The 17,238-nt window shown below is 49.3% G+C and overlaps 1 protein-coding gene and 1 pseudogene across 1 annotated transcript; both read right to left on the bottom strand.

Annotated features, from left to right (window-relative positions):
• Positions 1 to 419: 419 nt before the first annotated feature.
• On the bottom strand, positions 420 to 8,179 carry LOC101843394 (glutathione S-transferase theta-4). Its single transcript, XM_005070747.4, has 5 exons — positions 7,938 to 8,179; positions 6,222 to 6,309; positions 3,560 to 3,710; positions 2,506 to 2,682; positions 420 to 1,096 (listed from the first exon to the last, which is right to left on the bottom strand). The coding sequence occupies exons 1-5, from the start codon at positions 8,047 to 8,049 to the stop codon at positions 902 to 904; spliced, it is 723 nt and encodes a 240-aa protein (XP_005070804.1). The 5' UTR covers positions 8,050 to 8,179; the 3' UTR covers positions 420 to 901.
• A 2,435-nt stretch (positions 8,180 to 10,614) lies between these two features.
• LOC101833838 lies at positions 10,615 to 15,537 on the bottom strand (annotated as a pseudogene).
• Between the last annotated feature and the right edge of the window lie 1,701 nt (positions 15,538 to 17,238).

Genomic DNA, 17,238 nt, shown 5'->3' with positions numbered 1-17,238 from the left:
TTTTTGAGACAGGCCTTGCTCGTTGAACCTGAACCAGACAGGATGACCAGTGAGCCCCATTGATCCTCCAGTCGCTGGCACACGGCACAGCACTGCTGGGCACCTGTACCCATGTTCTCATGTCTGTGTAACAATCTCCCTAGACCTAGACATACCTAGTCTTCCTTCTATCACACCTAATCTTCCTTCGGTTACTAATGCCTTTTTGAAACCTTTTATTGCATTTTTGTTTTGTGCGGGTATGTTGTGTGTGTGTGTGTGTGTGTGTGTGTGTGTGTGTGTGTGTGTGTGTGTGTTAGAGGACAGCTCTTGAGAGTTGGCTCCCTCCTTCAACCCTGGAGAGTCTCACAGATTCATTTGGTCATCTGGTTTGGCAGCAGTCCCCTTTATCTGATGCACCATCTCTCTGGCCCTGTTAATGATTGCTAATTTCATTCCATTTTTATTCAGAGAGTACAGTTTTCACGACTCAAGCTTCTTGAAGCTGAGACTTATTTATAATGAGCTCATATGGTGTCTGCTGATGGATATTCCATGTGAAGTTGAGAAAAAATGTAAATAAGCCACCCCAATGTTATGTTTTCACTTATAGGAGTTGCCGTGTTGATGGTGTCTCTTCACAGCAATAGGAACCCTAACTAAGACAGGAAGCAAGCACTTTACCCTCTGACCCATCTCCGCAGCCTCTTATATCTTTTTGGAAACCAAGATGACTTCAGACCACGTGCTCCCATACCAGTCTCTTTGCTGACACCAACTGTCCCTATAACAGTCATGGTGACTGTTCCAGTTTTTTTTTTTTTTATTAGATAAAGGAAGAGTGTTTCTTAGTGTCTTCCCTGAGGGAAGAGGCTCAGAAGGTGAAGACAGCCAGACCTTGCAGAATGAACTGCCTCTGGGATTACTTATATTTCTCCAGAAACTCAGACATCCTCAACTTGATTGAAGGGTCTAGTGTCGAAGAGTCCCAGTCTGGTAACTTCGCCAGTCGGTCGTGAGCCTCCCAGAAGAGGGAAGACCCGATGGCTAACTCCACCCGCATTCGCCATTCGGCAAGCTTGGAGCTGATGAAGACATTGTGGTTACTCCCCATTGGCTATGGATAAACAAAACGGAAGATGTGATCAGCATAGGCACCAGCCGCACTTGGGTCTTCTGTAGCCTCAAGGGTTACCCGCCCCTGCCTCTGCAAAGAGGGGGTCGTCTGCTGCCCCCAGAGTTCTTCTTGGCAAGGTGTCAAACTTGTGAAACAGGCATTGAAGGTCCTGTTCCAAGATGCTGCCTCCTGCCCCAAGTGCCTCGCATTTCTCTATGTATCTGCTTTCTTCTAGGGAAGAAGGAATGGAGCTCAACTGCCCCCTTCCCCCCATGTTGGACCTCCTTCTGTGATCAGGACGAGGGTAATAAGAGGAGCCTCAGAGTGCAAGCTGTTTAGCTGTATAGCTGCCCCGTTAAGAAATATGCACCCCAGGGTGACAGTGGCACACGCCCCTAATCCCTGTACTCGTGAGACAGAGGCAGTTGGATCTCTGTGATTTGAGGCCGGCTTGCTCGGTACACTAAAGTTGCTACTTTTCGTAGTGGCCAGAAATTATGATGGCCTCTCAAGACACTGGCTAATGGGCTGGGCATGTGGCTCAGTAGACAGAAGACTCACATAGCATGCACAAAGCAAGCCACAAACCAGGTATTGTGTTATAGACCTCTAATTCCCGCAAGAGGTAGTGGCAAGAGTATTAAAAGTTCAAGGTCATCTACAACTAAATAGTTTGAGGCCAACTATTTCCCCTATCTTAGAAAAAGATGACACATGAGAGTTCATGGCCTGGCAGCATGGCAGCATACAGCCTATCTTAGAAAAAGAAAGAGACACACAGAGAGAGAGAGAGAGAGAGAGAGAGAGAGAGAGAGAGAGAGAGAGAGAGAGAGAGAGAGAGAGAGAGAGATTGGAAGTGTCTAAATTGGCCATCCTGCACACACCTGCTAGCTCACATGAACTGAGCACACATGCCAAAGACATGAAAAGCCTGCACCCCTCCAGGTTTGCCTCCGATGCACAGTGGTATCCACTGCTCAGACCCAGAGTTGGGAGAGCGATCTTAACGCTGCTGCCTCTGGAGCTCTGGAAAAGAGGCAACTGGGAAAGACAACTCCAGGAATCTCTGTATACTGCCTGTAGAGTACAACAAGAGGAGCTGGGATCTCAGCTACTATAGCCCTGGTTTTCTCTGCGTCCCTGATATTAGCTAGTATAACCACGGTTTTCTCTACTTCCCTGGTGATCTTACCTACTAAAACCATGGTTTTATCTACTTCCCTGGTTCTCCCTCTGGCTCCTCACCGTGTACCCTGCCGATTCTAAACCTCTGACTTTTTTCCTGTCACTTCTAGGTGGGTCCCACAACCCTCAGGGTGGTCACACCTGCCTCTCTTGGTCTACCTTCAGATTGTGGTCCCTGGTCTCGGAACGATCTTCCCTCTTCCCGGACTTGTCTTCCCACATACCTGCATCATCTCCACCAGGGCCACCAAGTCAGCCAGTGAGATGTTGTCTCCAGTGATGAACATCTTGTCTTGCAGAAACTTCTCCTCAAATTGCTGTAGGTTTTTATTCGCCTCCTCCATTGTCCGCTCTATCTTCTCATCAGGAACCTGCTCGCCTGTGATCATTGGGATTAGCAACTGGGCAGGGAGAGAAGGGGACAGATGTAGAGGCAGTACTCCAGTCCTATCCCTCTTCCAGGCTTCAGCATCCGTCTGCTCAATAAAACTTGGACAGTTCTAAGGACATAAAGTAATTTCACTTTTTGGGCCATTGTCAAGTGGCAGTTACCAAGGGCCATGTGTAAAGATGGATTTGGAGGCCTGGATAACAATGAATCCTGTGGTTTGAGTATGTCTCATTGACCAAAGATTGATGTGCTGAGAATCCAGAACTCGTGGTAGTGTGATAGGGGCTGGAATCTTTAAAGCATGTAGTCTAACTTGGAGTGCTGCCTTCAGAAGGGATGGAGATAGACACAGTGCTTAAGAGAGAAAGCTGTTACTAAAGAGCAACAGTGGTGCCCTGCCCTAGCTCTGGCTTCCTGTCTTAGCAGGCCATCCAGCTTGCACTCAACTCCATTATAATAGCACCTTCCGAGCTGGTGCCATGCTGTTTAGACTTCCTGTTTCCTAAACTGTGAGCTAAGTAAACCTCTTTTCTTGGTAAGTTACCTGGCCTGGAGCATTTTACTATAGCAATGGGAAATGGACTAAAAACGCAAGCAGAGAATCAGAAGTAGGGATGTGTGTGCTGGCTGTCACCTTTAAGTTTACTGTTTGTTTGTTTCTAATTCAGAACGAAGTCTCCTGAGTCCTTTCCTGGCCCTTTCTAATTGTCCTTTGCCTTTGCCAACTTTGCTCCTACTTAAGTTCATCCCACACTCTGAGTAGCTCTGAAAGGTAGGCAGACATGGGATCAGGGGGAAAGAGGCTCAGCCAGCAGGACCAGGACTGCACTTCAGGCTTTCTGGCTGTTTCATTCCCCTGTTCTTGGGCCCCGGGCTCAACTATTCACCTTGATCCACAGTATCTTGCTCATGGGCTGCTGAATGGCTGTATGCTGCCAGGCCATGAACTCATCCACACGGGCGCGCATGTGCAGGTCCGGCGGGTACCAGTGGGAAGGTGCGCTGTACTTGCGGCATAGGTAGAAGAGGATGGCCACACTACAGGAAGGACAAGTACTTCTGAAAGCCCAGACATCACCCCAGCCACCGTCACAGGCAGACCCTAGGTGCTACGTTCCTGCAGGGAAAGGAGGGACCCAAAAGGCTCTAGGAAGCCTACCCCAAGCTGGCGTGTCAGACCATAATCAGCAAGACACGGAGGAAGACCTAACGGGCGCTCAGGAGTTGATGAATGGCATAAGAAAGGGCAATGACCCCACCCACCCAAAAACTGGGGGCAGTGGTGGCGCACACCTTTAAATCCAGCAACTCTGGAGGCAGAGGCAGGTGGATCTCTGTGAATTCGAGGCCCAGCCTGGTCCACAGAGAGAGAGATCCAGGACAGCCAGGGCTACACAGAGAAACCCTGTCTCGAAAAAATACAAAACAAAAGAAAACAAAACAAAAAGGAGGACAATGCTGGCTGGGCAAAGAATGGTAGGGTTCCAGAGGGAATGGAGCATCTCGAGAATGCGGAATGGAGAAGTGCGACCTGAGAGAAGATTTCTGTGGTGGGAGCAGAGGAACTGCCTGAGACACCGTGGGGATGAGTTCAGACTTAATTACCTTTTTAACTAATTCAGTTTGGGGTATGAGTGTTTTGCCTGTGTGTGTGTCTGTGAACCTCTTGTGTGTCTGGTCCCCTCACAGGCTGGAAGAAGGAGTCTGAAGTCCCAAAACTAGAGTTGCAGACTCTATGAAACACTATGAGTTCTGGGAGCCCGGGTCCTCCGGAAGAACAGCTAGTGCTCTTAGCTGAGGAGCCATCCATCTCTCCAGCCCCTAGGTGGATCTTCAAGTTTTTGAGGGATGAGAGGATATATCCCTCTAGTGAGAAGGGGTAGAACAAATCCCAGGAAGCCAAGACGATAACCCATCAAGAGGTATTGGTCTCCTGGGGGTGGGGGTGGAATGGGGGGTGGGGACCAAAGGCTACAGGAGAGAGGTTAGACCAGAGCCCTGCTTTACAGGGAGGGATAGCCCAGGCTCGCTAATTGACAGTGTAGGAAATGCCAAAGCATGGGAGAGCAGGTGTTCATCCACAACAAGGACACAAAGAGACCAGTCAGAAACAAAACAACAGAGGTTGACAAGGCTTGCAAGTCCCACTAAAGCTCAGATTGGCATTGAATTCCCATCAGGGGAGTTAGGTGGTAGACAGCTAAGGGTGATGGGTCACAAGGGCAGATTGACTCGTGCATGCCTAACTCTCTCTCTCTCTCTCTCTCTCTCTCTCTCTCTCTCTCTCTCTCTCTCTCTCTCTCTCTCTCTCTCTCTCCCTCCCTCTCTCTCTCCCCTCCCCACCCCTGAGCCTCACTTACCCATCATCTTGTAATTTCTATATTACCAGCACCCAAAGAGAAGGCAGATACTAAGCAGGCCCCAGTTCCAGTTTCCTGGGCCTTGCAGCTTCTAGAACCATGAGCTAAAGTCAACCTTCTGCTCTTTATAATCACCCACACTGCCATGTTCAGTCACAGCAACCCAAATTGGACTAAGACAGGAAACACAGACAAAGAAGGCCTTAAGAGGGACTGGAGTGGAGGCTCAGTGGTTAGAGCGCTTGTTGCTCTCTCAGAGGTCCCTGGTCTGGTTCCCAGCACCCACATGGTGGCTCACAACCACCCATAACTCTGGTTCCAGGAGACTTGATAAGCTCTTCTGGCCTCCCAGGCACCAGGCATGCACACGGTGCACATACATACATGTAGGTAAAATACTCGTGTATGTAAATGTGGGAGGGAGGGGGAGAGAGAAAGAGAGAAGAGAGAACCGAGTAAATAGTTATGAGAAGAACAGGTACTTGAGTATGAGTTGGCTAAGGATAAAGTCTGGGAAGGGTTGATAATTGTACTCGTCATGATGGTATTGGGTGATTACATACTAGAGTCTTCATTTCTTAGTGGGGCATTTCCTGGGTAAAATGATGGAGTGTCTGGAAGGAGGAGGAACAGAGTGGGGTACAGATGAGGCAAAGTGGATAGATAGCCACAGAGGCTAGAAGATGGAGGTGTGGGTTTGTTGAACTCTTGGATGATATTCATCGTTCGTCCGTGTGTGTGTGTGTGTGTGTGTGTGTGTGTGTGTGTAAAATTTTCTATAGCTTAAAAATAAATAAGTAAGCCGGGCATTGGTGGTGCGGCAGAGGCAGGCAGATCTCTGTGAGTTCGAGGCCGGGCTGGTCTACAGAGCTAGTTCCAGGACAGTCTCCAAAACAATACAGAGAAACCCTGTCTTGAAAAACCAAAATAAATAAATAAATAAATAAATAAATAAATAAGTAGGCCAGGCCTGGTGGTGTACACTTTAATCCCAGTACTTGGGATATAGAAATAGATGGATCTGTTTGTGTTTGAGGCCAGCCTTGTCTACATAGTGAGATCTAGGCCAGTCAAGGCTGCATAGAGAGACCTTGCCTTGTGCAGGTAAATAAAGAAAAAAACAAATTAATGAATGCTGGCAGGTGTGTTCCCACTGAGTCTCCCAGGGCGAGCAGAGATAGGCCCTTACCTTTCAGATAAGATGAACTTTCCGTCTCTGAGGCTGGGGAGCTTCCTCAGGGGGTTGATTTCGATGTATTCCTTGCTATGGTGGTGACCTGAGGGGCGCAGGGAGGGTCTGGGGCTTTGGGGACCCCAGGGAAAAGAGAACTTGGGCTTCTAGAGACAAAAGGGAGAAACTGAAGCCTCAAGGATCACATGGCTTGCCCCAGGTCAAGGGGAAAGCAGAGATATCACCATTGGGGGGTGGAGGGGCAGGATTAAGAAAGGTCCCTCCTCCCAGATTTCCACACCCCAGCCTTTGCGACCCTCTTTTCCAGGGATCAAACAGCCCCTTTGCTCCCAGAAGCTAGAAGTTCAGCCTTTACCCAAGACCGGAAACCACAACCTGTGAATCAACCTCAGTTCTAGGGACCTAAGTGCCACCTTCAGTCTCATTACTTCTCACTCTCTCTTGTCTCCCCTGTGAAGGGATTGGGCAGCTGAAATCTTGCAAATGCACCCAAGGTTCTGCGATATCTCCAGAGGACTCCACAGCAAGCAGGAATATTAACCCTGCTGACCAACTGATTGCAAGCGGAAAACCCTTACGGGGCTCTACCACACCTTATGCATTTCTGCAGCTCCCACATCTACCGCATGGTTTAGAAGCCGTGTCTCTTCTAATTGAATTTTAGAGACTCCTCAGTGTTGTGCATCCTGGTCCACTGATCCTCACCTGGGGTATGGGGGTTCCGTGCAACCTTGAGCACAACATTTGTTTTTCATTCTCCTCCTTTTCCTTCATTTTTTGTGTGTGTGCGTGTGTGTGTGTGTGTGTGTGTGTGTGTGTGTGTGTGTGTGTGTGTACATATACAAGCTGGGGATCAAAACCAGGGTCTTGCTTGTGGCATGATAGGCAAAAGTGCTTTATTGTTGAGACACAGTCCTAATCCTAGAGCAGGTTTGAACACTGGGGGAGGGTGGGCACAGGCTGGGGGAGGGTGGGCACAGACTGGGGGAGGGTAGGCACGGACTGGGGGAGGGTGGGCACAGGCTGGGGGAGGGTGGGCACAGACTGGGGGAGGTGGGCACGGACTGGGGGAGGGTGGGCACAGGCTGGGGGAGGGTGGGCACAGACTGGGGGAGGTGGGCACGGACTGGGGGAGGGTGGGCACAGACTGGGGGAGGGTGGGCACAGGCTGGGGGAGGGTGGGCACAGACTGGGGGAGGGTGGGCACAGACTGGGGGAGGGTGGGCACAGGCTGGGGGAGGGTGGGCACAGACTGGGGGAGGTGGGCACGGACTGGGGAGGGTGGGCACAGACTGGGGGAGGGTGGGCACAGGCTGGGGGAGGGTGGGCACAGGCTGGGGGAGGGTGGGCACAGGCTGAGTAACATATGCACTGTCACATGGTAGTGGGTCTGTGACCTGCACCAGCCTGGTTAGTGGGTGTCACGGATAACAAGATGTGAGATCTCCAAAGGTGATGACAAAAACTCTGGCTGAGAGTCTGAGACTCTCATAGCATTCCTCTCCCTTTACCCACAAAGACCCTACTCACCCCCACAGGGAGACAGTCACTCACGGTGTCTAGGGAAGGTAGGTTAGATAGGGACATGGCCTGAGCACCTTCACATCTGAGTCACCGCTGCTTCCCTTGCTGACCTTTGACCCTCAGAAACACTCTCACTGGGGCACTGGCAGCACCTCAGGACCAGGCTTGCTGGCAGCCCCGAGGACTGACCTTTCAGTAGGTCCACAAACTGGAAGTCAAAGGGGATGCCATTCTTCTTGGCAAAGATGTAGACAGCGCGGCAAGGCGCTGACAGCAAGTCCATGTAGAGTTCCAGGACCATGCTGGGATGCGTGCTGACCTCCACAGCCGCAGTGGGCACGCCGCCAACCTGGGCCCGTGGCTAGCCTGAGCACCTGGCTTGAGGCCCTCTCCCACCGGAGCTGACCACCCTGCATTCTGGAACTTACACCCCTTGATATTCTCATGAGGCCGGGAGACCTGGAATTCTTACAATAGCAGAGATTCTGAGGCGGCTTGGGGGTGTCGAGAGGCCCTCTGCTAGAGGGCTGGGACAGGTTCCTGTTGAGCATGTGCTCTGTGGCTCAGCCTCACAGGCATCTGTCTGAGAAGGGCTCATGTTGGAGCATCCCCGGGGCCAGGCCTTCTCTGCAGAATAGGACAAAAGGGGCTTAGCAGGTCCAGAATGAGGAAAAGACTGAGTTTGCATGGCCTGAACTAAAGACTGGGGTATCCAGGGAGTAAATCTACTCTGAAATGTGATTGGGAAAGAACTGGAAAGAGGTAGGTGCTACCTCTTGGTTTTGAATGACCTCTGAAGGCCATGCATTTAGGGTGTAGTCCCTACGGTGGTAGAGGGATATTTAAAAGGTGGGGCCTATAGAGCTGGTCATAGAGCCCAGCGGTAGAGTGTTTAGGTTGTAGCATATAGAAAGCCCAGGCTCCACCCCTACTACTGAAGGTAAATAGATCAAGATGAGTCCTGATAGGAGGTCTTGGTTCACTGAGGACATTTTCCTGAAGGGGACTGTAGAGTGGTAGTCTCCTCTTTCTTCTTTGTCTTCCTGGTCATGAGGTCAACTCTTCATTTTGCCACACTGCCCACCATATCTAACACCCCCTTCCCGAGACTTAAAAGCAATAGGTCCACCCAGTCGTGACTCTAGCTCTTTAAAATTTTGAGCCAAAATAGCCTATTTTTCCTTTTAAAAAATTTAGGGGCTAGAGAGATGCCCTGGTGGTAAAGAGCATTAGTTGCTCTTTCAGGGGACCTGGGTTCCATTCCCAGCACCCATGTGGAGGCTCACAACCATCTATAATCCAGTTCCACAGTGTTTATTGCCCTCTTCTGGCCTCTGCAGGCACCAGGCACGCACAGACAGACATGCAGACAAAACACATAATATAGAGTGTTTTTTTTCTTTAAACGTTTATTTTTATTTTGAAATGATGTATATGTGGGGGGAGATATGTGCAGTGTGAATGAGGATGCCCATAGAATCCACAAGAGGGCATAGGACCCCCTGGAGCTGAAGTGACAGGTGGTTGTAAGCGACCCAACATAGGTGCTAGGAACTGAACTCTGCTCCCCTGCAAGAGGAGTACACACCCTCATGTGCGGAGCCATCTCTCTAGATTCCCTTTCTTCTTTATAAGTTAACTGTCTAGGTACTTTGTTATAGCTATGGGAAACTAACACACTGAAGGAGTTCAGGGAGCCAAGGGACAACATTGAGGATGCTCAGAGTGTGGCCCACCAGACTGTACTATGCGTGAGCCCAACAACTCCTTGGTCTCGATCAAAGCAACATAGATCACACGGCACCTGGGAGTTTGGAAGAAGGTCACTAAAGACGCACAATGAGGCCACAGTGTGGCTTCAGGCTTTATGGTTATGTTAATTAATTTCCTTTTTCCTGCAGTAAAACACTTGACCAGAAAAGATTTACTTAGTCTCATAGTCTATCATGGTGGAAAGCCATAGAGGAAGGGTCTCGAGGCAGGGGGCCACATCGCTTCTAGAGTCAGGAACCAGAGAGTGGTGAACGTTGCTGCTCAGTCACATTTATTTTCTTGTACTCTGGGACCCAAGCCCAAAGAATGGTTTCCCCCACTTCAGTGTACCCAGTCAAGACAATCCCTCACAGGCATGGCCAGAGACATGTCTCCTAGGTGACTCTAGATCTTGTCAAGTTGATGATCACAATAATCTTGGAAGATGTCCTGTCTTTCCAGACCTCACTTCCACAGGACAATGTAAGACAAAGGACCAGGAGAGAGCTCAGAGCATGTCTGTAACACATCACTCAGGGCAGAAAGCAAGCTACTTCCCCTTCAACGAACACCTTCTGAAGCCACTGCACCAGCTTCTATGCCAGTGGAGGGTTGCGCCAAGCCCTATGGGTTCACTGGGGCTAGAGTCTGAACTTGTGAACTTCCTAGACTATTTCAGCTCCCAGCATCCAACAGCCAACTGAGGTCAAGCTATGGAGAGGCTATAGCCCATGGCTGCTGGCATGCAGGCATGAAGGCCTTTTATACTGGTTCCATGAATACCATCATACCTACCAGGGAGACCTGTAGCCATGAAGGCGTGGCCTTGTTGGAAGAAGTGTGTTACTGGGGGTGGGCTTTGAGGTCTCAGATGCTCAAGCCATACCCAGTGTTGTCATTTTCTTCCTGCTGCCTGTCAATGTGGATGTGGGTGTAGAACTCTCAGCTGCTTCTCCGGCACCATGTCTGTCTGTCTGCACGGCATCATGTCTGTCTGCACGCCACCATGTCTGTCTGCATGCCACCATGCTTCCCACTGTGATGATAATGGACTGAACCTCTGAAACTGTAAGCCAGCTTGCAGATGCACAGATTAAGATACATGGGACAAGGATACTATAGGTTAATTTTATTCAGGGAGAAGTCACTTACATGAGAAACTGATAACCCACAAGTTCTAGCTCTGAGGATCAACGCCCAGCTGTTCTCCATGACCCGACCGGAACCAAGAGAGAGCAAGCCTGTCCTGGACCCCAGACCAAATCTCACACGCTCATGTATTCACCTGTGGCCATGCACAAATGGTGAGGCTAGTTGGATCTCTCACTTCAATTCCCCTTTTAGTCTAAAGAAAAAGATTTAGACTTGGTACAAAACTATATACAAAGATAGTAAGTATCAAGTATGCTCTAGGAGAAGGAAAAGTAAGAACAAACACATTTAAGACTTATCACCAGTGAAGCAACTAGAGCAAAAGGTAAGAACCACATATCCAGTCCTAGGGTAAAGGCATAACAGAGTTTACTACAGAGTTGTCCTAAGCTGGAAAGCTTAAGTCTTGTACCTAATATTTCTATCTAGGAAGAGAAAGCAATAATTGTGACAGTCTAATCTTCAACCTCACCAATAATAATAAACACTGAGATGGGCAGGATAATTCAGAGCAGGTTGTTAGGGCCTCTGCTATGTCACAGTGATTATATACTGCCATATTCAAGGCTTGCATCCCTGCCAGCCATCAACCCTACTGTGAAGAATTTCCTGGATTCCAGGACATGACTCCAAAGGTGATGCCCAAAGATCTGAGCAACATGCTTCCCAGAAACCTGAGTTCTAAGTCTCCCCTCCTTCCCCTCTCCTCCCCTCTTAGCTCCTAGGTGTCTTCCCATGGTTCCCTAGCCCTGGGAACACTGACTTCCTGCAATGGTGACTTCTGTGATAAGCTACCTGTCTTTAAGTATGTTAATATCTTGTTAATAACTTTTTTCTACATTACATTTTACATTTATAGGAATGCCATGACACACTTGTGAAAGTCACAGGACAATTCGCTGCAGTTGGTTCTCTCATTCCACTGTTTGGGTTCTGGAGATGGAACACAGGTTATCTGTCAGCTTTGGTTGTAAGTATCCTTACAGGCTGATCCATCCATCTGGTCGACCTCTTAATTCTTTATATTAAATCCTTTCTCTTGTGAGTGTCCCTCCCCCGCCCCTCGTGGACACACATGGAGGTTTGCATAACAATGTAGATAAATCCTACTGTTTGTTGTTATTAGGGAACTCTCTGGAAAGCTAGGAGTGTTTGCCCAAAGAAATCTTTTGTGTCCTATACTTCAAAGACCAACTCTTGTAAAAAGATCATCTGTATCTCTGAATAGGTTGTTGTTTACTAACTTCTGGCTTGTGTAATAATTTTATATGGATTTGTTATCTGTGACTTTCCTTTAACTATCCATAATGTTTACTGAGACATACATATTATAGGACAATTTCATAAAATCAATAACTCTTTATGCCTTAAAATAGACCTTTTTATAATAAAATACAGATGTGTAGCAACTATTGAATGGTTTGTTTTTCTTTGTGTTACTGATTTTTAGCATAACTGATTTTGGCCTCTTGTTGGTCTTGTATACCAACAAGAGAAGCATGGTAAGAATACTTGGTGTCCCTTTTGTGCAAAGTTCGTCCCAGAGCCAGGGAAGGGGGCAGAAAGGACTGGGACAAGTAGAAAAGATACTGCTGGTCAGACCACTCAGGGAATCCTAGCAATTCAAAGCAGCATGGTATGATGAGTTTGGGGGGGGAGGGACGCCTCTGGTATTGTTTGCTGTTGTTGTTGTTGTTTTTGACTGCCTGTCCAGTATGCTCGTGATGGCACTGTGAGCCTGCTCACAGATCAGTACCTAAGAATGCCTCCACCCGCTCTCGCCATGCTGTCGGTCATGGCCTTCCCTCAAACAGATTATAGCCAAGAGCCACTGGCTACAGGGACAAAAAAGTGAGAGTTGGAGAGTTAATGAGACTGCATTGCTGGCAACTCAGCACAGACATCATGGACACAGCCCCACAGGAGGTCCAGACAGTGTGACCCATTCCAGGACCCAACAGTAGCCAGAAGCTGCCTCCCACCCAGGCAAGAAAGAAGTCACTCAGGCAGAACAACAGAAGTACTCAGTATGTAACCTTGATTCTTACTGGGTTCCCAACGTTCGATCCCTCCCCAGGGGACCATGTATACCTTGGCCCACAGGAGCACTCCACAGGTACCACGGATTCTATCAGCATGCCAGCCTAGGTACTCATGGACTCAGGCACAGACCTTCAGGTCAGCTGGGTACCAGTGATCTGCCACCTGGTACTTGGAACACAGGTAAGTCAGGATGGCTAAGCTGGGGACCATGCCCAGAGGGGCTGTAAGGGCCTTGGCTGTTTCCCATTCTTCAGTGGGGCCTCGGGGATTCTCACATTTGAAGCAGTCCCTTCTAGTCTTGTCTCATCCCCTATCCCTGTCTCTGCTCCATCTTCTCTGCAGTGCTGTGCATGGAAACCAGGGACACACAGGCACGCAGGCAGCACGAGCTCTGTCCTCCAGCTCTCCCCTTCCGTTCATGTCCTGACACTGGCAACCGGCCAGATCTTCTGCTCTCTGCCTCTTGAGGCTTCATCTGTATGGTCCTCCAGCAGCCTCTGTACAAGGTCCAGACGCGATCCTTTTCTCATACGAGGAAGCTAATTCTCAAAACAGTTAAGTGACTTCACTGAGATTGCACAGTTTAGAAAAAGATGCTTGGGGCCTTAATGCCTGCGTGAGACAGGCATTCATCTGTGGAGCCGCTAGAACATGCCAAAGGAGAACCATATCCTCCGGTTTCTACCAGAAAGTCCAGCAGCCATCATTTCCATCCAACAGACCTCTAGTCCTCTGTCATTAGCCACCACACTCTAATGGGAGAACCCGCCAGCACCTGGAGACCTGACCCTTTCTCTGGTCCCTAGGGCAAGCCTTGACAGATTAGTCAGGGGCATCTGGGAAGTCAGGAGAAACTCCCTCTAGCCTCCGTTATTGAATCTCTATGCTGTCTAATCGTGGACAAACATTCCCTTGTTGCCTTCCAATACCCCTCAGTCATGGTGGGGAGGCCTAGGGGGTAGGGGTGGGGGCCCAGCAGAAGAAACGGGACAGAGACTGGGAAGAGAGTGCTGGATCAGCCCAGAATCATTCTAGCCTCAATCCCAGACCTGCTGCTCTAGCCAGGCTCCCTCATGGCCTGGGGTGGGCATCTGCCAGGGCCCTGCCCCCGACCCCCGGAGCCGCAGGACTTAAGAGCAGGTGGCATGGACTCTGGGTTTATTTATTGCTGCACACGAAGTTTCCATCTTTGAGGACAGGAAGTACCCGCAGACACTTCACCTGGGAGAATTGCTTGCTCAAGTGCTGTCCTGGAAGGAAGAAGCCAGAAAATATGTTCAAGGGTCAGGCAGTGCCTCTGAATTTCCCCTCTCCCTGTGCAATCAGAGTCCCCTCCCAGAGCAAGGCCAAAGCGGCCAAGACCCGGACTGGCCCGGGACCAGCTGCACAGAGGTGGTTCAGCTGCGTGTCTCTTCCTCGAAAAGACTCTGGGATTTTGTGAAACTAAACATCTTGAACCTTCAAAGCAGGAGCTGCAAATCTTTTGTTTTCTCCCCTAAGTCCCAGGGCAGAAAGTACCACCCTATCTTCCTTGTCAGAGCAGAATTCAAGTTTGGAGAAGGCTCTTAACTGTGTAAGGCCACTCCAAAGAGGGCATTCCCTGGTGGACGGTGCTGAGTGGTGAGATGATGGTGGGACATGGTCTAGTGGTATAGGTACCAGGCTTGGTGGGCCAGCCTTTGATTATTTCTACCGTGTGCATCTCGAAGGGATGCCGTTCTTCTTGGCGAAGATACAAATGGCGCGGCTGGGCTGTGACAGCATGTTGACGTAGAATTCCAAGAACATGGTGGCAATGGCACAGATAGTATGGATGGACCGAATAAGCGAGCTGGAGGAAGTGTAGGCGATTCCGCTAACAGCTGTTCAACCCACCTTCAGTTGGCCAAGCCTGCTGCCTTCCCCTCCTGCACAACTGAAGCCTGTCACTCTTGGGGAAGGTGCTACTTTGGAGGAGTTTGCACGAAGGGGAGGGCTGAATTGGGCACTCGGGTAGAGGGCAGCACTTTGCTCTATAGAGCTGTGATGTCAGAGATCCAGCCCAGAACTTCAGTGTCACTCGGACAGGAAATAGCCAAACTCTGGTTTCCTGTAGAGGCTGCTTACTAGGGTATCTGTCTCCAAACGGTAAAGCATGTCCCAGGCTGCTAGAAACCTAGCCTTGAAGAAGAACCGTTTATGTAGCTCAGCTGCCTCATGTATGGGCAGATCGTCTGCAAACACTGTATCTCCCCCTTCAGTCCATGAGATCTGGGAGTAGTCACAGCACACACACACCCGAGGTAGCATTTTCCACAGTGATAATCCATCACTGATCCACTGATCACTGGCTTTATCTGAATCTTTTAGAATAGCTGTGGCCTGTGGCCCACATGGGGAACCAGAATATTTCGTTAGGAGTTTCCTTTCCATCTTCTTATTTGCTTATTTTTGGACACTGGGTGTCTTGTTATATTGCCCAGACTAGTCTCAAACTCTTGGGCTCCATTGATTCTCCTGCCTTAGCTTCTTGCATAGCTGCAACTCCAAGTGAGACCCATCCTGCCTGACTTCGCAGGAAATATTTATGGTTGCTTTATTGATTGACTTGGTTGGTTGGTTGGTTGGTTGGTTGGTTGGTTGGTTGGTTGGTTGGTTGGTTGGGGTTTTTGAAACAGAGTCTCGTGTAGTCCAGGTTGACTTGAGATTTACTATGTAGCCCAGAGTGATCTTGGACTCCTGGTTCCTCTGTTTTATCTCCCAAGGGCCAGGACTACAGGCATTAGCCACAGCACCAGGATTTTTTGTTTGTTTGTTTTTTCGAGACAAGGTTTCTCTGTATTGCTTTGGAGGCTGTCCTGGAACTTGATCTATAGACCACGCTGGCCTCCCAACTCACAGAGATCCTGCCTGCCTCTGTCTTCCCAGTGCTGAGATTAAAGGTGTGCCACCAAAGCCCAGGGAGCACCAGGTTTACTTACCTTGACAGTTTTGACTTGCAATTTAAAGACAGCTGGAGTAGCCTTTGGTGACATTTCCAGAATGGGGGCTGAGCAGAAGTTGCCACAGAGAAAAGGAGCATTGTGTGGGGACAGAAGAAGGCTCAAAGTGTGGCTCTCTCCAGTGGCCCTTCAACACCTCCCCCACAACCTGACCAGTTTTAAGCCAGATCCCTTTTTTTTTCCTAAATAAGTTGGTATTGTTTTTTGAGGAATAGAATTCTGAAAAACACAAAGCTGTTCCCAGAGGAGCCCCTTTGATGGCCTGGAGGGCTCATGGCCGTACTTGTGCAAATTCCAGTTGGAAGAGAAGGCGAATCAAGAAGCATGTTTCCATCCAAGGAGGTGAAGTACCCTCTGACTTGGTGGGGCCCTAGAAGCTTCCTGACCTTGTCTGTTTCAGGTCGTGATGCACTGGCTTCCCCTAGGCTAGCCGTCACCGCTCACTTACAGGGTCAGATATGGCTCATGGACGGATGGACCCCTGAAAGGCCTCCACCCTGCCTGACCCTCCTCCTTCGGGCTCAGCCACCTGCTTTGCTACTGTCCCTAGAGTTCCCTCCAACCTTGGCAAGAAGCTGGTTTGACGACCTCAGTCCTCTCTTCACTCTTTCCCTCTCTTCTGATGGCTTTTCCCACTAAACTCTTGCCTGAATCTTGACCGAAAAAGTGCCCGTATTTCTGCCACCCTCCCCGTTGACCATTAACAGTTTTCATCTTGCTGATCAGATACCTACAGCCAGTGTGGCAGCTTCAAATGAGAAACGCCCCCCAGAGGTTCATGTATTTGAACACTTGATCCCCAGTTGATGGTCCATGTTTTGTCAAGGTTACATAATCCATGTGGCATCTTGCCAGAGGAAGCACATCACTGGAGGCTGGCTTTGGAAGCGTATCTCCTCACCCCCTTCTAGTTCAATATCTGCCTTCCGTGAGGGGTTGGAGGGGTGACCTTTCAGTTCTCTGCTTCAGCAGCCACTGCCATGACTCCCTCACCGTTATGGCTTCAAACCCTCGGCAACCATAAGCCAACATGAGCTCTCTTCCATTTCTCTCCAGTGTGGTGTTTGTCACAGCAGCAGAACAGACACTGACACAGCCACGTTGCTCTTTAGCATACGACTTCATTCTTAAAGTCCAAAAGGGCATCTCCCGTTAAGGACCACCTGTTTTCCACGTTATCTTCTCTTCTTCAGGCTTCTGTTCTGCAGCCTTAACGTATTTGGATTTTAACATGTTCACCAGTCCAAAGCTAAGAAGCTGTGTTTCTCTTTGATGCAATGAGATCACACCTCTGGCGACTGTGAAATTAAACACTAGTCACTATGACTCAATTCTATCACAGGCACAGTGTTAGAACCATAAAAATGCAAAGACAATTTTTCTCATTGTGCATTTTCCTAACAACTTAGCAAACCCTACATTTGCCAGTTAGCATGACAGGACCTATGGAAGCTGTGGGTTGGAACCAGAGCCAGGGAACTGGATGTGGTACCGGGGGAAGACTGTACAAAAGCAGACACAAATTCTTCTGAAAGGGATCTCTACATAACCATCCTTTGACC

Source organism: Mesocricetus auratus, unplaced genomic scaffold, assembly GCF_017639785.1.
Source record: "Mesocricetus auratus isolate SY011 unplaced genomic scaffold, BCM_Maur_2.0 Super-Scaffold_100027, whole genome shotgun sequence".
NCBI lineage: Eukaryota > Metazoa > Chordata > Mammalia > Rodentia > Cricetidae > Mesocricetus > Mesocricetus auratus.
The sequence above is the reverse complement of the archived record's forward strand: the minus strand, read 5'-3'. Positions and strand labels throughout refer to the sequence as shown.